This window comes from Equus przewalskii, chromosome 10 (genome assembly GCF_037783145.1).
Source record: "Equus przewalskii isolate Varuska chromosome 10, EquPr2, whole genome shotgun sequence".
NCBI lineage: Eukaryota > Metazoa > Chordata > Mammalia > Perissodactyla > Equidae > Equus > Equus przewalskii.
In genome coordinates this window covers 48,248,662-48,272,023 of record NC_091840.1, presented here as the reverse complement: position 1 = coordinate 48,272,023, position 23,362 = coordinate 48,248,662, and the positions used below count along the sequence as shown (strand labels likewise).

The 23,362-nt window shown below is 56.8% G+C and overlaps 2 protein-coding genes across 2 annotated transcripts; one reads left to right on the top strand and one right to left on the bottom strand.

Moving 5' to 3' along the window:
• Positions 1–4,658: 4,658 nt before the first annotated feature.
• On the bottom strand, positions 4,659–13,750 carry AIPL1 (aryl hydrocarbon receptor interacting protein like 1). Its single transcript, XM_070560991.1, has 6 exons — positions 13,582–13,750; positions 12,821–13,000; positions 7,891–8,079; positions 6,764–6,940; positions 6,538–6,679; positions 4,659–5,805 (listed from the first exon to the last, which is right to left on the bottom strand). The coding sequence occupies exons 1-6, from the start codon at positions 13,675–13,677 to the stop codon at positions 5,603–5,605; spliced, it is 987 nt and encodes a 328-aa protein (XP_070417092.1). The 5' UTR covers positions 13,678–13,750; the 3' UTR covers positions 4,659–5,602.
• A 4,501-nt stretch (positions 13,751–18,251) lies between these two features.
• Positions 18,252–23,361, top strand: PIMREG (PICALM interacting mitotic regulator). Its single transcript, XM_008519377.2, has 6 exons — positions 18,252–18,337; positions 18,908–19,235; positions 20,729–21,024; positions 21,530–21,625; positions 22,272–22,321; positions 22,661–23,361. The coding sequence occupies exons 2-5, from the start codon at positions 18,942–18,944 to the stop codon at positions 22,303–22,305; spliced, it is 720 nt and encodes a 239-aa protein (XP_008517599.2). The 5' UTR covers positions 18,252–18,337; positions 18,908–18,941; the 3' UTR covers positions 22,306–22,321; positions 22,661–23,361.
• The last annotated feature ends 1 nt before the right edge of the window (position 23,362 follows it).

Below are 23,362 nucleotides of genomic sequence, written 5' to 3'. Positions count from 1 at the left end.
CGTCCTCGCACGTGCAAGAATTGAGATGTGTTTTTCATAAAGAAACTGACTCACGCAGCCAATATTTCTGAGCCCCTGGTACAGGCCAGGCATATTCTAGCTACAGGGGATTCAGCAGTGAATTAAACAGACGAAATTCTCTGCCCTCCAGAGATTGTCAATCTCAGTAAGAGCTGCCAGCCTCAAGATGCTGAGGAGAGACAAACGCTCCGCCACATCTTTCAGTGGTGCTTTTATTGGCGGCAGGAGGTGAGACAAGACCCTTTGTTCATCCAATTCTTGCAGAAATGAGGATACCTAGGGTAACGGAGCAATTGTAATTAGGCCAGGAACTGTGCACACTCGGAGCTCCAGGCACAAGAATGCGCTTTACCTAAGCTTTCGGTCAAACCCGAGGGGAGGGATGGGGGGCACGCAGGAGCAGCCCCCCCAGTAGGTGCTCAGAGGGGGTCAAGGCGGCCCCTCTCATGGGCCATTCAATCAGGTGAGATTCAGGTGAGTCTCCCATACGAGGCAGGAAGATGAAAACCAGGCGTCCAGTGGTCAGCTGTCAGAGCTCCCAAACCTGGGCTGCCACATTGTCCTCATGCAGATGGGCGACGTGGGGAGGCCGGAGCTTCCGTACTTTCCACAGAGGATCTATTATCTGGGGGAAACCAGGAGCCAGGCCCAGGTGGGTCCTCACTCCCAGCTCTCTCCACCCATACCTGCTGCCAGGACCCCAGAGGAGCAATGGCCTTGCAGGAAGTGAAAAGAAACGCCGGCTCTGCTCTTCTTGTTTCGGGTCATCCCCACGGCTACCCCTTAGCACTAGCTGTGCTGGTAAAGAGTCCAAGCTTTGGATCCAAGCCACGTGTGTCAATTCCAGCTCGGCCACTCGCAGTGTGCGACCCGGGCAAGCTGTGCCCCTGCACTGAGGATCCTCTGCCGAGTGGCCCTGACACTATGAAGCAGACCATGAGGCAGAGAGAAGGCGCTCAGAAAGCGGCGCCACATCAGTCCCCAGGGCTCCCGCTGGGCCACCAGCAGAGCCGCGCTGCTGAAGGTTGAACTGTCGGCTAAATGCATCTGACCGAGGTGACCTGGCCAAGGTGACCTGGCCTCGTGGGCGAGGAGGTGACCTGGCCTGTGACAAGCAGTAACTGAGCAGATGTTGTCCCCTCTGCCATGTTGCCCCCCTCGAGATGCACACCAAACCCTTAGATGTCACTTCTGGCCGAGGCCTTCTCACGGCAGGCGGTTCTGTGACTGAGGGCATCCTTGCCTCCCGAGAGAAGGCCACGCCCCAATGGGGCAGGAAAATGTTGACGCTAGTCCCCATTTGTGGCGTCTGGGCCTGAGTGCAAACTCTGACCTTGCCCTGACTAGCTGGGTGACCTGCACGTGTCTCTCAGCCTCTCTCAGCTTTCCTGGCCTCCCTCCCGTCTGGAGGAGACTTGATACCTGATCAGCAGGTCTTGGCAGAAAACGCGGACCGCTCAAAGTTGTGGGTGCGGAGAGCGGAACAAAGGTGCCGGCGGGGCGGAGGGAACAAAGGCGGGGAGGGCACTCTGGGACCAGCTGGGGTGTCACCCTTGCCATGCTCAGGCCTGAAGGGCCCAGGGGGGCACTGCTGCTCTGGGGGCAGGGATGGCTGTGGCCTGGAAGGGCTGCCTGACTCCAGCTCAAAGAGCACAGCCCCTGCAACACCACAGCCCAGCCAGGAGACGGGGCGGGGAGCACGGCCCAAGCTTCTGTCCTCCCACGCAGACCTCCTGCTGGAGCCACCTGTGGCCAAACCCAGCCAGAGGCTGGAGGGCCAGGGAGCCAGGATACATCGGCGTGTTGAGCCTCTCGGGGGCAGAGCAGGCCAGAGAGCAGATCTGGGGACAAACGGAGACTAACGGGCTGTGGTATGGCCCCCAGCGATGCCCACACCCTCATCTCCAGATCCTGTGAACAGGTGACCTTCGTGGCAAATGGGACTTGGCACACGTGATTAAGTTAAGGATCTTGAGATGGGGAGACAATCCTGGATCTCCACGTGAGCCCAACATATTCACAATGGTGCTTAGAAAAAGGAGGCCGGAGGGTCACAAACATGCAGAGGGGATGTGACGATGGAACTAGAGGGGCACGCAGAGAGGCTGGAAGACGTCACACTGCTGGCTTTGAAGATGGAGGATGGGGCCACAAGCCAAGGGAAGCAAGCGGCCGCTAGAAGCTGGAAAAGGTGAGGAAGCTGATTCTCGCCTACAGCCTCCAGAAAGAACACAGCCCTGCAGTCCCATTTCAGGACTTCCGGCCTTCAGAACTGTAACAGGATAAATTGGTGCTGTTTTAGCCTATCCAGGTCGTGGTAACTTGCTACCACAGCAACAGGAAACTAACGCACCTGCATAATACCTGTGGGGTCCCTCTGCCCACCCAGCTTCTGCTCCCCTCCGACATCACTCTCTGGCTCTGGATCCATGTCAAGTCCAGCTGGACGGAGGTCAGAAAGGTGGTTCATACGTGGAAGCGAATGCCCTGGTAAGCCAGTCGTGATGCTCAGACAGAGGGAGCAGGCCCGAGGGGGCTGGGAAGCCACATAAGCCCCTCTCACATGAACCCCTCTGGCTGCTCCCAAACATGGGCTACAGACATGCTCTGGGCTGCTCCCTAACAGAACTTTCATACTTTCTCCTTTCCTTTCGTTTTAATACATCATACCCACATACGGACTGTCTGGTGAAGGATACAGCACCATGCAGCACAAAAAGCCCCAGCCCCGAAGTCTGGAAACCTGGATGCGAGTACTGGGTCTACTCCAGCTTTGAAGTGGGGTCTAGAAAGTCACTGCCCTTCTCTGAGCTTCAGTTTCCCCATCTGTACAAGGGGACAGGACTGAAGTCCTAGTCTACTGGTATTCCGATTCCACAATTCTCAACACCTCCTTCCCTGTCGCCAGCCAGCCGGAGCCTGTAGGAGCAGGGTGGTCAGGGCTCCTGGAGCACCGCCACATCCGGAACACAGAGCTTTCTCTGGGAGGTCCAGCCAAACCCCCCTCCTGGACCACAATCTGCTTGTTCTCTGCTGCCCCCTGCTGGCCAATCAAAAACAAAGGCTTCCAGCAGGATCCCTTGGAAATGGTTGAAAGGGACCAGCAGAAGATGCCCCCTGCAAACTCCTGCATTCCCCTGCCCAGACCTGGCCAACCGGGACCTCCCTGGAGCTGCTGTCAGGGCTCAGAGGAAGCCAGCGCAGAGACCAGAGGCCTGGAAGGGGAGGCTGCCTGCTGTGGGCCCTGGGGCAGCTCTCCCCATCCCTGCATCCCACCTCTTCCGAACTGGTGAGATGGGGTATGAGATGCTGTGGTTTCTGAAAAGTGGTCTGTTGTCCCATTCTCTGCCTTTGGGTGATAGTAACAACAGGATGAGGTGTCCCTGCTCTCTCTCTCTCAAATTCACACAAGAGAAGCACACACATAAGAAGCATGCTGACAAGGCAAAAATTACCAGGGAGAAGTCCACCGAGACAGCCCCAGGAGGGCTGCCTCCAGAAAGAGAAGAGAGACTGCAGCACTGTGATGATGAGGCTGCTTAAACCTGAGGGTATGTCAAAGGCACATTATTCCTTGCGTCCCCAATAAAGAAGGCAGGCAGTTAGAAACGCTGGGCCAGGTGAGACTGGGGGAAAGCTGACCAAGAAAGCCAGGAACTGAATGTGGCTTGACTTTAATCCATTGGGTGGCAGGTAAGAAGGAACTCTGGGGTCTTTGTAACAGAAGTGTCCTCAGACCACTCCGGCTTAGGAGAGGCAAAGGCATCTCCAGCTGTTCAGTCCAACACCCCCTCAAGCAAGCACTCCTGCCAGGGTGTCTCCCACCACACTCCATGGGGGGTCCTGGCCCCTACCCCTCTTTTGTCTTGGGCTTGCAAATTCCCTGGGGCATCAGGAGGGGAGACTTCCGCACAGGATGAGTTGGACGGGACCGTGCAGAGTCCTGGGACACATTTGGGCATGAGTCCTGCTGGGGGGACCACCAATGAAGTAAGATCCTCACTGTCCCCAGGAAAAGGGGCAGCGGGCGGACCACTGCATAAGGACATGGGGGGGACAATGGAGCCTAGGACATCTGCAGGCCATAGTTCCTGGTCCTCAAATAATGCCCCTGTCCCAGCTTTTTATCTGCTTCTGAGCCACCTTGCACCTCAGCTGCTCGACCCCGTGCAGGCCTCCCTCCCAGGGCGGTCAGGAGAGGCGACGGTCCCCCTGTCCTCCTCCCTCAGCCCCCCCCCCCCTTCACCCTCAGCTCAGGGCACCCTTTCCAGCCTCAGGACCCTCCTCCCTTTCTGCTTCTGAAGATCAGAATGTCCCCTTCCTGTGACCTCCTCTAAGATCTCTTCCTGGTTCTCACCATATGCCTGGATGGCCCGTTAGACCCCGGCCCAAATCAGCCCAGAATTAACTCTTTCCTCCACGGCGGGAGGGCTTAAACCTCAAATCTCCCAGTGCTGCAAAAGACGGGAGATGAGAAAAACTAAAACACTCCCACGTTAAAATACCCACCACCACTCCTGGTGCCAGGAATAGCCTCCTCCTGGTGGCCCAGGGGTCATGAATTTGGAAGCGCAGATAAACAAATGCAATTCCAGCGCCGCGCAGGGCCTGCAGGGAAACACGCCCATGCCGCCATATGCGTGTAAATGCTGTTTATTGATTTCAAATTTTAGGGTCAACCTACAGACAAAGCACCGAAGACTTAATTTTGGCTACAAGCAGAACAAGGTGGGGTGATGGAAAAGCAAAGATACATCAGACCGCGAGGTGGGAGGAAGTGGGAGGTGGAGGGAGGGGTCCCAGCGCTGTCACCATCGTCCTCCGCGGAGGAGTCGCTGAACCGACGAACGTCAATGGAATAGAGACTTCTAGACAAAGTGTGCAAAGTTACAAAAATAACCAAGCCAAGAACCAAAAATATAAGTAGCCAAAATTGGGAGCAGGAGACGGAAGGGAAGAGGAAGCATCAAAGCGTTAAATAAACCTCCGTTTCCCTTGACACGGGGCAAAAACGACGCGTGCAGAAATCGTGATTTAAACGTATCATTTGGAGAGAGAGAAAGAAAACTACCAAAAGAGTGAAAAACAGAGTCAGTTAAAACTGCTAGCTCTGGGGTGAGGAATGGACAAAGAAGGGCAGGAAATTTTGCTGTTATTCACAAGCTGTTCTGTGCCCTTTGGGGTTTTTTTCACCACGGGCCCGTATTTTTTTGATTTAAAACTATTTTAAATTTTAAAAAGTGACACCCAAATCCTGGCCAACTGAACCGGAAATGGCCAGGCCATCCATCTGCTGGGGCCCAGTGCCTGCTGTCCGGTGGATGCGGAGGGGTCTGTGTGGTGGTGGGTGCCGGGGTGGGAGGCGGGGACAGGGGAGGTTGGCGGAGGGCGGTGGAGGGCGGTGGAGGGCGGTGGAGAGGGCGGGGAGACCATGAAGGGCGGTGGCGGGGGGTGGTGGGGGGGAGTGGAGACTTGGGGGCGGGGGGAGGGGGGCGGGGGGAGAGTGGAGACTTGGGGGCGGGGCGGGGCGGGGCGGGGGGTGGAGAGTGGAGTCTTGGGGGCGGGGCGAGGAGGCGGGCCCCTAGCCCAGCATGTTCCTGCAGCGCAGCCGCTCCTCCTCGCGCTTCTCCTCCAGGCGGCCCTCCAGCAGCCTCAGCTCCCTGTGCACGGCCTTCCGCATGGACGGCTCCAGCTCCAGCACTTTCTCCAGGTCCGCCTTGGCCTCCGCCTCGTTCCACACCTCCGCGTGAGCCCGGGCCCGCAGGTAGTAGGCTTTCACGATGCCTGCGGGGAGGATGGGCTGGACCCGGCGCCCAGCCCCAGAGGCAGCCCCTCCCTGCCGGGCCTCACCAGCAGCAAACCCTTAACCTTGACCACGATCCTTAACCTGGCCTTGCCTCCTGAGCCGTGTCCTCCACTGCAAGATGGGGATGATAGTAGCAACGGCAGGGGTCGCCCTTGCACAGGGACCCTTCCAAGACCCTGTAGCTAACTTTAGATTCGTAACTTTTATTCTTTTTCTTATAGAGGCTCCCCAAGTTGTGGAAACTTTGGGGACTCTCCCAGCACCTGTCGCATACGGTGATTGTGAGGATTAAATGAGACGACAGATGGGGAGAATTTAGCGCCCGCTGCATCGTGTTTGATGTTGTGAATCCTGTTCAAACACCGTCTCCACAAACATTGCCACATCCACGCATCACAGATACTAGTATGCGTTGATACTACTCTCTGTATCGATTGCCTGCCTTTTTTAACAAAAATCTATTTACTCTCCACGCAATGACAGGTTGGGGAGCTGCTGATAGAGTCGTCCTAAGAGACATTAAACTAGCATGCCTCCCACCGCGAGCACGGCTCATCCATCCCCCGGGATCCGGGTACGGGTTTGGGGATATCCTGCTGGGCGGAGGCAAGGTTTGGTGCTTTGTCAGGTCAGAGGAGAAGAGCACGGAGGTCTGTGCAGGTGACTCTGCGCCCCGGTCCGGCCCTGCATCCCTCCCCGGGCGAGCCCACCTGGGTGGTGCCGGAGGATGTCGCTCGTGTGCTCCAGCACCTCGTAGTACTCCTCCTTTTTCAGCAGGCACTGGCAGTAGTTGAGGATGAGCGTGTTGATCATCTTCTCCAGCTTCAGCCACTGCACCTCCCAGGGCTTCTCCTGCCCGATGGAGAAAGGCCGGCCGTGAGCTCAGGCCGCGGACTGCGCCCCACACGGTGCCCCCTGCCGGCGGGCGGCCCCCACCTTGGTCTGCAGGTTCCGGAGGCAGACGATGGCTTCCTGGTACTTGGCAGAGGCGGCCTCGTAGCGGCCCAGCTTGAAGAGCCGGTTCCCCTCCCCGTGCAGGAGGGGAACCGCCTGCATCTTCTCTGCGTTACTCAGGTTCCAGGTCTCCCTCTGGTACTCGCTCGGGGCCTCAACCTGGCGCGAGAGCTGCAGGTCAGGGAGGCAGGGACCCCGGGCGCCTGCACCCCACCAGGGAGGGACCAGAGAAAGTGGCCCCCCGGGGACAGCTCGCTGAAGTCAGCCTGCACTTTCCACCGTGGGGTCCAGCCGGCAGAATCATGCTTGCTGGTCCAATACGTGTGACTGTTTGGGGGGCCCCCAGGGCCCTACCCTAAATTAGCGCCTCTGTGCAAGTTAGGAAAGGCACCCCCTTTGTCAACACACTTCACTTCCAGTATTCACAAACTCATCACGATACTCATTCCATTAGAACAAGACACTGTGTTGCCATCTGCTGGAGAACTGTCCTTATAAAAGTACAAATACACATCGTCTGTAATGAGCACCTGAAAGGTGATGCTCTTGTGCAGTGTACATACCGCACAACTGTTCGAGCTGGCCCTTTGCTGATGCACTTCTCTTATTTACTTGTAATCACCCACGGAGCCCTCAGGCTGAACCTCCTTGGCTGTAAGCGGAGTCCTGACCTGGGCTTGACCCTCTCCCACCCCCACCCCCCAGACACCAGTCACTCTGAGGTTACGAGTGAGAGGGGTGGAGAGTTCCTTGCAGCCTCTCTCTCTCTTGGAGAACCAGGTCTGAACCCACAAACCACAGGGATGGGGGATGAAGATATAATGCTAAAATTTTCAAAACAAAAATGGAAGTAGATAACCGATAGAAGCAAAATGCCTCCAGAATGGAAAGAAATGACATTTAAAAAGTTGGTCCCCAGTGGGCTTTTCCCCTGAAAAAGTAGAGGACTTTTTTGGGGGCACCGAAGTGGGGTTGGATTCCAGCTCTCCTGTGGTTTGTGCGCCCTCTGTTGTTCTCTGAGAAACTGGGTGACGTCCAGGCACAGGTGACGCCCGCTGACCCCGGGCGCTCCCCGAGGCTGGCCCCGACCCCCGACCCCCGGGCCACACCTGCAGCAGCTCGATCACGAAGATGAGCGGCTGCGGCTCCTTCTGCAGCTCGTCCAGGTCCTCGTAGCCCAGCGTGTGGTAGGCGAACATGTTGGCCAGCCCGCACGTGTGCACGTGCCACCCGGTGGGGTCCTTGCCCTCCGCCAGCTGCCGCAGGCTCCGGGACAGGATGGGGTAGACCCCTGTGTGCTGTGGGGGAGGAAGGATGGACGGCGTCTGGGCTGTCTGCTCCGAACTCGCTGGGCCACAGAGAGCCCCCGCTCTGAGCCCCCACAGCACGAATCCTGCTACCCCCCCCCCATGCCTGCCCCACGGCTGTTACTACTTATTGCCCCCAACACACTCCCACTAATGGCTGAGGTTGACTGTGTGCAGGCAAAGGGCTCCACTTCTGTTAGCTCCTTCAGTCCTCAAGATGACCCAACGAGAGAGGCACCGCTAGTATCCCCATTTTACAGATGAGGAAACCAGAGCCCAGAGAGGTTAAGTAACTTGCTTAAGGTCACACAGCTGGGAAGTAACGAACCTGGGATTCAAACCCAGCTCTGGAGTCCACACTCTAGCCACAGTGCCATGCTGCCTCTTCTTGGCCCTTTTGGTGGGCTCTAGTGTATTTTTCCACATGTCTCCGTGGACAAGGAGACCCTAGGTCCAAGAAGCCTGTGACTCGCAGGGAGGGGAGTGTGGAGAGCAGTGGAAGGAGCAGGGCTCTGGGGTCCAAGCGGGCCGGGTTTGCGTCCTGACTGTGCTGCTGATTAGCCATGAGTCCCACTCCCCGCCCCTCCCTGAGCTGCGGTCCCCTCTGCTGCACCTGTCCAGTAGTCAGGCCATTGTGGGGATTCAGTGAGATGGTGGGGATATGAGTCTGGCTCTTCAAAGCCTCACCCAGCATTGGGAGCTGGGCTTGGCGCCCTTGGGGGGCAGGAGGCCTGGGGAAATCGGCCGGGTGGCCTCAGGCAAGGCCTGTGCCACACGGGGCCTCAGCTTCCCCATCTGCAAGCCGGGAAGGAAGGCCCAGAGACAGTCCCGGAGAACCTCCGTCCTTGGGCTGGGATGGCCCATCTCAGGCTCCCACACGGCAACTCCAGTAAAGACACACTGTTAGGAAAGTAAAGGGCAGACATGGTCCAGCTTGGCCTCCACGTCACCAGCTTGGGGCTGAAGGTGACCCCCAGCAGCCAGGATTAGCCTGAACGCCTTAGCCTCTTTATGAGAGAGATGACCAGATGGCAGTTAAGCCTGTTGGGATTAAGGCTGGAGGAAGGGGGGAAGATGCCCCCGGGATAGCTTGCTGCAAGGAGGGGCACTCCCGGCCCTGACATGGCAGCGCCCAGCTCGGCGGGCCCTTGTCCCTGCAGCATGTCGTGAGCTGCAGACCCCAGGGCCAGGCAGCTGCTTGGGCATGACCTCAGACAAAGGCCTTCTCCCGCTAGACCCCTGCCACCCTCGTACCACCAGGGTCGCTGGTCAGCATGGTGGGCTGCAGGATGCCAGCAGGAGTGGGAAGAAATCCAGGAAGGAAGATAAAGGCCAGAGGGAGGAGCAGGACTGGTCCAGAGGCCCGCATCCTCCAGGCAGCCTGTCAGAGGGAGGAAGGGGTGTGCGGAGTGTGGAGGTCTCAGCTCTGGGCCTGCCCTGGAGGCCTGCTTCCCCGGCTGCAGGCTGATGGGGCAGCCAGAGTCACATGCGGTCTCTGCGGAGCTAGACTCCCGCCCTTGGGACTCGCTCAGTGCACTGGGGCTATGGCTGGGGCAGCGGGAGCCCAGGACCACTGCCCCTCTCTGGGATGTCAGGGCCAGAGCCTGGTTCTGTTCAAGGGGCTGGATCTAGACTGGAGGTGGCAAACTGGTGAGCAGTGGGCCCTAATCAGCTCGCAGCCTGATTTTGTTTCATCCTTCACATTGTGGGGTTTTTTGTTAATTAGTTGCCAATGTTTAAACAGTGAATGAGTTCACATGCTAATGAAGATTTCTGGCTTGTCTCAAAAGCTCAGCCCATCCAGCCACGCGGGGCCTCGGCTGTCACATGGCAGCTGTCAGGGAGCTGAGAGCTGCTGTCCCCCTTGGATGGACCAGATGATCTCCAGTGGCCAGGGTCCTGACCCTTTGTGGGATCTGAGTTTGTACCCCCTGGCCTCACAGGACTGGGCACGAGCAAAAAGTCCCACATAGAGACCAGAGGCCCCCCTGGGGAGGGGTGGGGGACAAGGAGGAGAGCATTCCAGGGCGGGAGCTCCCAGACCTGCCTCTCTGGTTTAGGGGAAGGGGAGGGAGGGAGGGAGGGAGGCAGCCCCCTGCCCTGCAGAGACCTAAACTTCAAGGTAACCCGGTGAGGACCGTCCAGGCAGAGGGCTCTGCAGGGAGTGACCAGCAGCCAGCGCTTGGGGAAGCCAGGCCTTGCTGTGTCCTTTGTCATATAGACCTAACTGTCCAACTGATGCCTCAGTCTTTCCAAACCTCAGACTGTGAAGTGGACAGGGCCCCTCAGAGGAGAAGGGGCAAACTAAAGGAAACATGCCAAGCCTTCCCACACTTCCTGGCCTGGACGCTACCTCCTCCCTCCCACTTCGAGGTCTGATGAACTCCTATTCATCCGTCAAGACCCAGCCCAGTGTCGTCTTCATGAAGAAGTTCCCCTAAGTTCCTAATGCAGTTAGTTGCCCCTCTCCTGTGGCCCTAAAGCACTCTGCCCTCCCTTATTTCTGTCAAGGCAGTGGCTGCCCTGCATTGTAACTGCTTAGCTGTCTGCTCCTCCTCCAGAATTTAAGCTCCTTGAGAGATGGGGACTTTGTTCTTTCCTAACACCCAGCACAGGCCAAATCTGGTGCCCAGTGAAAGTTTTCAGATAGATAGATAGATAGAGATGGGTGGATGCTTAGTGATGGAAGACCGGATTACAAATAATATTGGTTGAAGGGAAAGATGGATGAATTGATGCCTGAACGCATGGATGGATAGAGGTTGCGTAAAAGGTGGATGTGTAGGGAGACAAAAGACTCTGGAAAGGTGTGTGTGTGTGTGTGTGTGTGTGTGCACATGCACGCGCACCATCACAGCAGCTGTGGGCTGGGAGGAGAGGTGGGGGCTATTGAAAAAACCAACAGTCATTGTGCCATAAGTTAACCAGCCCAGGAGATGGGCAGTGCACCCATGTCACTATGGATGTGGTCAAAAAAAACACAGACACCGAGGGAAGAAAACAGTCATGGCCACATCGCGGGAATAGCAGCAGCTTGTGGTTTTGCAAACAACAAATCAATCAACCAATCAAGAATTTATTGACAGCCCTCTGTGCACACAGCTCTCCCATGTGAGCCGACGTGCAGCCTGTGGAGAAGGGGTTCTTGTTGGTGAGGAAGCCTTGTTTAACTTGTGGCCCAAATTACCGGTGCATGCGGGTCTAAAATGTACAGAAGCTCCTCATCGTAAGCAAGGTCAATAGATATCATTTTAAACAAACTGAAACCGCAGAGAAGTCGATATTCCGAAGACTTGGATTGTTAAAAATAAAACATCTTTTTAAAAATTTAAAGCATCAGGATGAAGAATAACAGAGACTGAGACAAAGGAAAGATGCTCGACTAATATCTGCGAAGTAAAGAAATGAGTGATGCCCTGGATGGGGTCCCCTGGCGGGAGAAGACGGCGTTGCAGCCTGAGTCTATCAGACATTGTGAAGAGAAACAGACACTGGATAAGGAGTGAGGGGACCAGGGGCCCCACCTGATCCTGTCCCTTAACTTGTTTGACCCAGAGAAAGTTACTTTCCTCCTCTGGGTCTCACATTTCCTCATCAGTAAAACAAGAGAGTTAGTCTCTAAAAAAAATTGTAAGGGCTGGATTGACAACCCTTGAGCCCCATCCATCAATGAGAGAGGTGAGGAAACGGGGGTGGCTCCCAGGGAGCAGCACACAGCCCGACTTATAGGAAATGGGGGGTAGAGGAGCATGTCGGACAATTCCATGGCGAAGCAACCAACGAAATCAGAATGTGGCGACTTCCACAGGACAAGTGACCCAGGTCCTTCAACAAATTCACATCAAGGAAAAAGGGAGGGAGAAGCCAGAGATGACAAGAGACTCGAGAGACAGATCCACAAAGCGCTCTCTCTGGACTTCGGATCCTGATCTGAACAAACCCAACCACAAAGAATAAATGAGGAGACCACTGGAGAAATTGGAACAGTGGCTGGATATTAGTTGGCATTGAGAAATTATTGCTGTTTTTCAAGGATGTAATAATGATACTGAGGTTATGGTGTTTTTTAATATCTTTCTTTTTAGAGATAAAGTATTTACAGTTGAAACGCTACAGTGTCTGAAATGTGCTTTAACCACGCGGGGTGAGGAAGGGAGTGATGGCGGTGGATGAAACAAGACTTGGGGGGGGCAGATTGGGGCCGGCGTTGGGTGAGGGGTACCTGAAAGTTCTGTACACTTGTGTCGACGTTTGCATGTGCTTGAAAGTTTCCAAAAGAAATGTCTGTTTAAAGGGGAGTGTTGCCATCTCCATCTGGGCCACAGAACAAGGAGGCTGACTTGTGCTGGTGATTTGTAAGAGCGAATAAATGCGAAAACAGCTTTGCAATGTTGGTAGGAGTGGGGAGGAGGGAAGAAAAGTGACCAGTGGCCAAAAGTCTTCAGGGTCTAATAACCCTGCACAAAAAGTGAGGACGGTGGGTGGGCAGCTCACTCCCACCAGGCCCCCGGATCCCACCAGCCAGCTGCGACCCTGACTGTCACTTTAGGGGCTTGTTCTCTTGGGGGATCCGGCTCCCTCTGACAGGGGCGGAGGGCAGGGGGAGGGTGCAGGATGCACCTTGCAGAGTCTTGTTTCACCCCCACTTTGCTGAAACACAGCAGCCCTGGAAGTGGGCTGGAGGCTGCTGTAGAAGGTAAACCCAAGGAATGGGCCAGCATGGCCTACTTACGATGGTGTCGCACCAGAACTCGGCCACCTCGCTGACCCGCATGGACGTCAGCAGGATTTCCCAGACCTCCAGCTTGAACATGTTCCCAATGATAATGTGCATAGGCTGGCCCACCTGCTTGCTGTCATCTATCACCGTCCGCTCCTCATCACATTTCATGGTGCGGAAATGAAAGGTCACCTGGTCACCAAGAGAGTGGACTGCAGTCTAGACAACACCTGGCAAGGCCCAGCAGAAGCCACCCCCTGTCACTGACTCCCAGGGCTGCCCTCAGGGGTCAGCTCACCCAATCCCACTCCCAGAGCATCCCCACCCCCGCCTGGACTCCCCCAGGGACAAGGACCCCACTCCCTCCTAAAGGACCCCATCTCACAACTCGGCAGGTCAGCAAGTCCTTCCTTAAATAAGCCCTAGATCCGAGGCCACAGACCCAGCCCCTCCATCATCCAGAGAGAATTTGTGGACAAACACCACAACGCCTGAGGGCCCTTCCTTCTCACTCAATGCTTGGGGCTCCAGAAAATTCCCAAAGCCCTCCCTTCACCCCATGCTGAAGCTTAATTTGCAAAGTATCAAAAATGCCTGGTGGATGGGCACAACTCAGAGCTTCCCAGATGCCCCGGGGTTGATGATCCAGGAAGGACCTGGCTGGCCGTTTTTTGGCAAAGCTGAAAGCTGTTTGCGGGGCCACTGGGCACAGCCAGAATGCAGAAGGTCACCAAGGGCACCCCCGTCTAGTCTTGGGGGTGGGTCTCACTCACCCGGGATCCGGTGATGAAGTTTGGGAGCTCCCCCGTGCCCCCGTGCAGAATGGTTTTCTTGACCCCCTCCACGTTCAGGAGCAGAGTGTCGTCCATGGTGCAGGTGGAGGGAGACGTCCAGCCCGGCTGAGATGACCTCGCTGAGAGGAGGGCCCTCAGGCTGCGCAGACCAGGCCCAGATAATCTCTACTGGGAGGGGTGTGAATGGGAGGAGGAAGGCGGGCCCAGCCCCAGGCTGCTCATCAGGGCCCTGGGGTAGTCTAGCCCTCTGCTCCCTCTACTGCTCTGCGGCTTGTGCGGCCCCTACCTGATGGCCACCATTACTGCATCACCTTTGGTTTGTCCCAGCCCAAGAAGGAACGAAGTTGGCTGGAGCTTTCTCAAAGAAGGGGGAGAGGGAGTGAGCAGGACAGAGGCTTTAGGCCAGCGAAGGGATGAGGAGGGGAGCCCTGGAGACCCCCTGCCCTGCCTGGTCTCAGTGCCAACCCTGGTCTCAGACCCTTGGCCCCTTTGGACCCCAGTCTGGGGCCCTGCAGCCTTAGCCATCCCTGCCTTCCTTCTTTGGCAGGTTTGGGGAAAGTTGAGGAACCCTCCCCCAGCCCCACTCCTGCTCCCCAACCAAGGTCTGGCTGGTGCGAGCGGCTCTTCTGTCCCGTTTGGCGGGTCTCAGTCCCATGTCTGGGACCCAGGCAGAGCTTACTCAGGACATCAGGGATGCCCTTTCTGGTCTAAAAGTGAAAAATAATGTGAAAGTCTGGTATTTGGCACCACCTTGTGGCCTGTTCAAGTTCTTCTGCCTCGGCTCCCCAGGGGTCTGAGGGTGCTGGGGGCTTCTGAGGACCACAGAACATCTCTCTTCTTGACCCCAGACCGACTTGTTACACGGAGGGGGGACACGGGACCCTGCCACAGGCAGAGACGAGAACCAGACTGAGAGCCGACAGATCTGTGTTCAAAGAGCTGATCCCACTTATTTCCTGACCTGTGGCCTTGGTGTCTCCCATCCTAACTCCATTTTCCCAGAGGAATCCGAATTTCGACCTCTCCTGCCTCCTGCTCCGGGAAGTTGAGGGGCCTCCCTGGAGCAGTGAGTAGGACCCTGAAAAGTCACACCCAAAAGTCTTGATTCCCATGAGGAGCCATCGGCACAGAGGAGGCCAAGCCTGGGCCAGCTGTCTGGCTGGAGAACCCAGATGGGGGCAGCCAAGTCACGCCCTCCAGGACCCTCCCTGAGCACACAGACCCCCCCAGGGCCCAGCTCCATCCCTCCCTGGAGGAAGGGGGTCAGGGTAGGGGGCACAGAGGCCTTTGTCTTCCATTCCATCCTTTCTCCAACCACACGGCAATCTACAGCGGTCTGCGTGCATAGGAGGTAAGAGAGCAAATGATAAAACTACAAAGAAAATAAAAGCAATTACCTCAAAAAACAACAGGGGGCGGGGGCTGCTTCTGGGGTCCCAGCAACATTGTCTCTTCACCCAGGTGATGGGCACGTGGCTGTTTACTTTACATGTGTGCATTATACCAGACTTTACGTTTTCGGCATTTTTCTGCCAGTGATGTAATTCACAGTGGAAGAGAAAGGTCTAATCACGTCTCACACTGTTTAAAACTTTCCCACTGTGCCAACTGCTTCCCTGTGGAAAAGGGGCAGAGGCAGAACTGAGAGGTTTGGCCAACGGTGGGCGGGGGCGAGATAGGGGGATCATGACTGGAGGGGGTGTTGAAGATGATGCCAGCGGTTTCACTGCCGAGAAGAATGAGGTGCTCAGGCCACAGCCTCCAGACAGAACCCCCAACCACTCCTTAGACCCCAAACTAACCTCTTAATGGATTCATTAAAAGGCAGCTCTAACAACCCCACACCCCTCTGAGAACTCAGCAAAGGCTTCCCACTGCCCTCGGGATAAACTCTAAGCTCCTTGCCTGGTCCAGGGAGCCCTGCAGCCCCTGCCTCTTGCTCCCAGCCCCGCCCTTGCCCTCGCTCAGCCTTGGCAGGGCTCCGGATCCCAGCATGGGCCTCCGAAGATCCCTCTGTCGGAAGACGTCTTCTCCTCTCTTTGTCCCCCTGACTCCTCAGCAAAAACACTAGATGCCGAGGGCAGCCCGTGCTGACCCCAGCTCAAATGGGGTTCCTTATCCCCTGGACACCCCTGCCGCTCCCTAGCACTTCGCATTCGTGGCATTTTGCACAGTTTGATGTCGGCTTCCTCCATCACATGGACAGTTCCGTGAGTTCCAGGAAACTGGTGGACGCTTTGCTGTTGGGCAGGGAGCCCCTGGGCAGGGCGAGGCTGGAGCTCCTCCTTCTCCTCCTCCAGCCTCCTCTCCAACAGAGGCGAGGGTGGAGCTGGACCCCAAAAAGCCTCAGCCTGCAACAACTGACTGGTTCTTCCTCCTCTCAAGGAGGAACAGGAGCCCCTGCACCCACCACCCTCGGCTAGGAGCCTGCTAACCTCAGCATCCTCCATCGACCCCCGCGCTCCACTCCAGGCAGGCAGAGGGACCGCCTGCCCATTCAGGTTCCTGCCTACTCCTCTCGTTGCCATGGAGACGGATCTTGTTCACCTGGTCTGCCAGTTCGGTTCTGAGGGAAGGGGGTGTGAAGCCCCAAACAGGGAGGGCCTCATCACTCATTCATTCACTCATCCTTTCCTGACACTTGATGAGGTCCTGTAATCTAAGGCTAAGAATTCGGGTTTTTAAGTCAGACATCCAGGATTTAAGATCCAGCTCTGGCTCTCCATCTCATCTTGAGCAAGACACTTGATCCGCCTGAATCTCAATTCATCATCTGTAATTTGTCATAGAGTTATGGTGAGGATTAAGGGAGAATAAAGGAAAAGCACTGAGCACACCCATGTCAAGGGCTCAGCAAATATAAGCCATTGCACTGATGCCCGTGAGGTGCCTGGCACAGACAGACAATTGGGACAAGACAACCCAGTTTGAGAGACTTTGTTTCCAAGTGTCTCAGCTTCACAGAGTCCCATACTTTCAACTTCGTTTTCATAAAAATCACAACTCTTGCTTTCCCCTCATATCACGTTGGTGAAGGACCTGAATTAAATTCCCTAATTCCAAGAAAAAATACAACTGGCACAAACAGGTTTGGGAACAAACACCTCTGATGCTTGGGAAATATCAACGCCCATCACACATAGTTTCAGGAAACTGTTTCATGACACATATGTGTGTGTGCTGGGCGTCTTACCTGGGTGTGCTCCCCTCGAATGTGATGTTCCCTGGGCAAGAAGATCCTACACACACACACACATTCTTTGCTTGGTGAGCTCATTTTCTAGGTCTCAGCTTTAAGTGACATAATTTTTGTGTCATAACTTTCTTTGATTGATTGATTATTGGTTATTTGACTCACTAACATCTGTCTCTCCCCACACGTTGGACTTGAGCTCCGTGAGGGTAAGGAATGCGTCCGTTTGCTGACCTGGGGGCCCATTTTTAGCACAGTGCTTCCTCTATCAGACGCCAGTAGGTATTTGGAAAGACATGAGAGGGGGACGCGGGGAGGGAGGAGGAGGGTTGGAGAGCCCAGGGTGACGTGGGTTGGCATGTGGGGTTAAGGTGCCTGCAGTGCCCAGGAGGAGATAGGCACGAGGGGACAGGTGCGGCTGAGAGGCTATGGCATGTGGACCCTGGTCCCAGACCACAGTTGGAATCCTTGGCCCTGCTTTATACTAACTGAGGGAGATCGGGGCCCAGCCTAAGCTCTCTGTGCCTCAGTCTCCTCGTCTGGTCCGGGCTGCACTGAGGGTCAGAAAAGTTCATAATATACAGCACTTGGGACACAAGTTCCTGCTGCACAGTGAGGGCCCCATGCATGCTCATCGCTCTCACTGTCCTGTGGGCGGTCACCGAGGCCAGACGAGTGGGTGAGATCACCCAGAGGTGAAGAAGAGGCTGAGGACAGAGCGTCAAGGAGCATCAGCGAGACCTTGGCAAGAGAGTGGCTGGGGGGCAGGGGGCAGGGAGCAGAGAACCAGGTGAGGACGGGGAGAACCAGCTACTTTGAGGTCACAAAAAAGAAGGAGGTGGGGGGGAGGTGCTTTCTAGAGGGAGGCATTCTACTCCCAGGTGTGGCCGCGCTCATGGGGGGGGGGGGCGGGGGGGAAGGGTCTGTTCCTTCTTCTAGGGTGGGTTTTCTCGTTGCAGAGTGTGGGTGGTGTTTGGGGAACACAGGAGGGCAGTGCCTTGTCTCAGGAAGGCAGAGGGTCAGGCTGGAAGTTTGAAACAAAACCTCCACGGGAACCCAGGGCTCCGAGCTCCCAGCCCCCCGGCTCTTTCTAACAGATCCACTGAGACCTCCAGACAGGATGCGAGGGTCCCCAGGAGCCCAGGACCGCGTCTCCGCTGGGCCCTGTCCGACCTGTGTGAACCCTTTGCAGTCCTACAAGGCGCCCCGATGGCCTGGGGCCGAGCGTCCAGGAGGGGGCGCGGGGGCTGGGCCGGCGAGGGGCGCGGGCGGGACCCGCAGTTACAACGGAGAAGCATCTCTCCGCGCCGGGCTCGGCGGGGTCCTGAGGGATGAATGGGGACGGCTGGGCCAATCCGCGGACAGGATTCACAGCCGCGAGACCAGGGGGCCAATCGGATCCCGGGCGCGGCAGCGAGGCGGGGACGGAGCCAATCAGCTGTGAGGACAGGGCCAGGGGCGGATCCGCGCGGAGTTTCAAATCGGCCAGGGTGGGCGAGGAGCAGCTGTGCTCGGCGTCTGGTCGACGTTGGGGGCTGTTAGGTGAGTGCGGGTCGTAGTGGGGCTTCTGTTCTGAAGGGACCACGGGGTGGGGGGGAATGAGGGGCGATGGGAGAATGGCACTCTAGTTAGGATGGGCACGGCGTGTGGGCGTGTGGGTATCGCAAGGTGGAAATTGGGGTGTCTGGTCAGCCGCGGGGTCCGGGCGGGAGCGCGTTGGGTCAGGGTGTTTGTGAAAGAGCCGCTGATGGTGCCCTGGCCAAGTGCTGAGGCTCGGGAGGGCCGGCCCTGACTCTGCCTCCCTCCCTGAGGCAAAAAGCGGAAAAGAGGTTGGGATGAAAAGCCGGCTGTGTTAGACGCTTGCGGCAAGGGAGGGCAGGAAATGCTGACCGGCCTTGTAGGGCCTCTGCCCTCTTCTGGACCTCGCGGGCCCCCTTCCAGGAAGCATCCTGCTTCTGACTGCCAGAGCTGCCAACTGTCCACACCCCCAGCCTGAGCCATCCACCCCACCCCATGGGCCTCCATCCCATCTCTTCCACTGTACCCAGGCACTCTGTGGAGCCTGGGAGTGGGGGATGCCTTGCTGACCTGCCTTTCCTCCCCCTTCTCAAGGTCTAGCGGACAGAACAGACTCTTGGCCAAGCAGATGGCCTCTCGGTGGCCGGGCGTGGGGGTCTCCGTGCGCCGAAGATCTCTCCAGGACCAGGAGCAGCTGGAGGAGACTGCGGTGCTGCAGCCTGCAGTCGGCCATCCGGAGACCTCCAGCCGGGCTCTGGGCTCCCTGTGCAGACAGTTCCAAAGGAGGCTGCCCCTGAGAGCAGTCAGCCTCAACCTGGGGCCCGGCCCCTCCTGGAAACGCCTGGAAACCCCAGAGCCAGGGCAGCAGGGTCTCCAGGGTGCGGCTCGCTCAGCTAAGAACGCCTTGGGTGCCATGTCCCAGGTAATGCTGACAGTGCTAACCATCCATTTATGGAGGTGCCAACGGCTGCTGCCCTCAAGGAGCCCCCAAGAATATAGACTCCATGAGGACGGGGACTTTGACGCTTCCTATTGATGTAACCCAGCACCCCAAATAGTTCTGGCACTCAACAAATAGTTGAAGGAGTGAATGAAAACAGTGTCATGGAAGAAAAGATCCTCACGGTGCAAGGTGATAAGAGCTGTATTGTGATAGGAAATTGCAAGGAAGCAGCTGATGGTGGGGGGCCCCCAAAACAAGCTCAGAGGGTGAAGGCTTCCCAGAGGAGGTGACTCCATGGAATTCACCCAGGAAAGGGGGAGCATGAGGAGTCTAAGGCAGGCGCAACAGTGTGAGCCCAGACCCAGAACGGAGGGAGGACTGGCAGGAGCTTAGTCTGGGCGTGGCCAGAGAACAGACAGTGAGATGGGGCAGAAGAGAGGCTGGTGTGCTCAAGGTGTTAGTCTCCCAAGAGTGCCTGGGAGCCCTGGGGGCCAGTGGGGAGAATTTTCAACAGGGTGGGAATTGAGTCCGATTAGCATATTAGAACTTGTTCTTTAGCTACTCGATGGAAAAGGGGTCAGAAGCAGATTCCCCCTAAGGGGGCCGGCGGCCTGGCCTTGCAGAGGACTGAGCAACTTTAAGAGCTACTCAGAAGGTAGATGTGAGAGGATTTGGTATCAGATGAGATGTGTGGGCAGGAAGATGTCACACATGTTGGGTGTGAGGTGCTTGTGGATGCATCTTCGAACCTGGAGCTGGAGATGTGGAGAGGGGTCCCCTAGAAATGACCGAGGCCAGGAGAGAGAATGGACCTCCATGGAGAGAACTGGGGGGCCGGGGGAGTCTCCTTGGTGTCTGATGGAGAAGCTGAAGATGTGGGAGAGGGAAGCTGTTGCTAGACCCTTTGCAGAAAGTTCTCTGAGCCAAATGTTAGTCCTTGTCTGGAAGGGCCCAGTGATCGTTTTAACCCCCCGGGGCTCCGAGCAGCCTGCCCACTCACCAGAGGTGACTCGGGGCTGCGCTAAGCTCTGCACTCCGGTTTGCTGAGGCAAAGACAGTCTAGCTGAGGAAGAGCCTTCACAGCCGTCCCCCAGCTGGTGCGAAAGGCCCAAGAGTTAGGGCTTGATCCTGTGGGCAATGAGGAGCCATAGAAGGGTTTTGAGCAGTTGAGTGTCATGATCAGAACTACCTTCGAGAAGGGTCTCTGCATACGAATGTGGAGGATGGACTAAAGCGAGTGAGACCAGAGTGGAGACCAACTATCTCATGGTGTCCTGGGGGGTTGGCCTGGGCACCCAGGCCCAGGTCCATGCATAGGCCCATGGCCCTATCACACGGACTCATCCACATCCCTCAGCCTTGAGACGGAAAGCTGCCTGTATCTGTAGGATGGTGGGTGGAGAGACGGCCTGGAGACTTGGGGGAGCTCCCCTGTGGCTTGTCTGTGCTCACCTTTCCGTGTCCCTGTACAGAGAATCCAGGAGTCCTGCCAGAGTGGCACCAAGTGGCTGGTGGAAACCCAGGTGAAAGCCAGGAGGAGGAAGAGAGGGGCCCAGAAGGGCAGCAGCCCCCCAGCTCGCAGCCTGAGCCAGAGGAGCACCCGGCTGTCTGCAGCCGCCCCTGCCCATGCAACCCTGGACCCCTGCGAGAGGGAGCAGCTCAGCCTCTCAGCCCAGAGAGGCCCATGGGGCCACCCACTGCGGCGGTCCTGTAGGGAGGCTGCCTTCCGAAGCCCCTACTCCTCGACAGAGCCCCTCTGCTCCCCCAGGTAAGAGGAACAGAGTTTGCCCAAAAATACCAACTGGGCCCCAGGGGCATCTGAGCCCCTCCTGGGGCCACCTGGAGCAAGGGGCACCCTGAGCTGAGTCACATGTGTGTTCTGGCCCAGCTCTGCCCCTCCCTAGAAGGGTCCTGGGGAAGTCCTTCAGGGAGCTAATCTGTCACAGTATCACACTCACCCAAACCACCTGGTGAGCCCAAAAGCCAGTTTTGAAGGCATCTGGAGGCTGAGGCTCAGTTTCCAAGCAGGGAACGGCAGAGCACACCTGTCTACAAGATCACCTGCCCTTGACCTTGGCCTCACAGGCCTTGATCCGTCTGTTCTCTGCCAGCTGCTCCAAGGCGCTCTGACGTCACTTCCTGGAGTGAGGGTCTGGGGTGAGGCGTTCCCAGCCCCCACTGGTCATCTCCAGGACCCAGTGCTGGGTTGAGAGGGGCTCCCACCACAGGTTTCCAACCAGTCACTGGTACATGTGGCTTTTCCTCTGGTTCAGTGAGTCTGACAGTGATCTAGAGCCTGTGGGGACAGGAATTCAGCACCTCCAGAAATTGTCCCAAGAGCTGGATGAGGCCATTGTCGCTGAAGAGAGGTGAGTTGGCATCCCATGCTTCAAGGTGAAATGGCCAGGAGGTCCCCCCGAGCCATGCCATGTTTATAGGCAGACCTCTGGTTCTGGCTCTATGACCTTGGCTCTATGTGACCTTGGCCAGCCCCTCCCCCTCTCTGAGCCTCGGTATCCTGGTCTGCAACATGAGAAGAGATGAAAAACCTAGATAGGGTGGTGATTAAGGATGTACCCTGGGCGTGCGTGGCCCCCTGGGCCTTGGGATCCCACATTTCTCCATCACCTAGAACCTCCCATGTGGCCAGGGACCTGGTTCCTGAAAGACCTGCCCGGCCCCCAAGGCCCCCCATGGCTCCTCTGTGCCCTGACCACCCATGGAATTGGGAAAAGTTCCATGGCCACTGGGAGTTCCTGGTCTGCCTGCTCAGGACGCCATCCTGCGGGCAGGGCCCGGGTCAGGAGCTGTGCTAACTTGGGGCTGTTTCCCTATTTGTACATGGCCGTGATGAGCTTTCAGGTGGGGCCCTGCCAGCTCTGACTGTATGTCAGGGGGGCCACGTTCCTTCCCACCATGTTGCCAGGTCAGGTCTCATCTAGTCCAGGCTGGGGGGGGCCCCTCAGAGCCTGCAGAACACAATGGCATCTGCCCCTCCCACTTTCCCATCTCTAGTGGCGACATGACCATTTCTCTCATTCGTGACTGAGGACAGTGCCCTTCAGGTAACACCCTCTCCCAAGCATCTTTCTCAATGTCATCTTCCTCCTCCTATTTCTCCTCCTCCTCATGCATGAGCACGTACGCATATTGGGAGGCACGTTAAAGAACCAAGTCTTTTCTGGAAAAACCCACAGAGCTGATGGGCCCAGCAGAGTAGGAAGTGTGCAAGTCTTCCTACCTGCTTGGAGTCAGACTGCTGACCCACTGACCCCATCACTAACTGAGCATTCCGGGGCCCCAAGCCGCTAGACCACCTTTGGACTCCTCATTTGCGGAGAAGGCAGGCTAGGTGTTCCCACCTCCCCTGCCTTGGGGGGCATGAAGGGAGCTCTGTCTTGCAGGACACAAGCCATATCTGGCCACCATACCCTCAGTCCCAGGATCTGTGCCTCCCCATGACTTCCTGGAGGAAACCCCCTGGAGACGGCAGCGCCCCTGGGTCACACTAACAAGGACTTGACTGACAAGGGCCCAGATGGAGGCTGCTCTGGGGCCTCTGCTCTCCTGTTCCGGTCACATCTAGGTCCACCATGACATCCTGCCACCGTCCAAGAGTGACTTGGGGAGACCTCGGAGAGGGGCGGGGATTGTTCAGGCTACCCCCCTTTTGGGCTTAGGAACTCATCCCACACTTGAGCCTCACGGTTGCCTCGTTTGCAACGTGAGGCGCAGGCAGCAGAAGATATTTGAAATCTCCAAGCTGTGTCTCCAGGAGCGGGGTCTGCAGAGAATTATCGGTCATCCTGTGTCACCTGTGCCAAGGCCCTCAGGAACCCAGCTCCGCCCTGCTCCCCCATCGGAGCCCCGGGAGAAGGGATAGGAGAGCCTCCCAGGCCCTGAGACCCTGGCCGCCTGGGACCTGTTCATGCTCTCAGCACGGGGCACGGTGGGTGTGTAGGGATGGGGCTAGCACATTCACTAGCAATTTCTGCCCTTTGTAAATTATTTAAGAAATCTGCTTTATCATTTTATTAGAAAGAAACCAGTATGAGACTTTCCTAGATAATGTTGCTTTTTCATAAATAAAGACTCTCTTTCCATAT

Excerpts from the sequence above, each read along its gene's own strand:
- PIMREG (XM_008519377.2), top strand. The coding sequence starts at position 18,942 with ATGGCCTCTCGGTGGCCGGGCGTGGGGGTCTCCGTGCGCCGAAGATCT. Across the intron at positions 21,025-21,529 it reads GAGCCCCTCTGCTCCCCCAG|TGAGTCTGACAGTGATCTAG; the intron begins GTAAGAGGAACA and ends CCTCTGGTTCAG. Across the intron at positions 21,626-22,271 it reads GCCATTGTCGCTGAAGAGAG|TGGCGACATGACCATTTCTC; the intron begins GTGAGTTGGCAT and ends TCCCATCTCTAG.
- AIPL1 (XM_070560991.1), bottom strand. The coding sequence starts at position 13,677 with ATGGACGACACTCTGCTCCTGAACGTGGAGGGGGTCAAGAAAACCATT. Across the intron at positions 13,001-13,581 it reads ACTTCATCACCGGATCCCGG|GTGACCTTTCATTTCCGCAC; the intron begins GTGAGTGAGACC and ends CTTGGTGACCAG. Across the intron at positions 6,941-7,890 it reads TCGTGATCGAGCTGCTGCAG|GTTGAGGCCCCGAGCGAGTA; the intron begins GTGTGGCCCGGG and ends CTCTCGCGCCAG.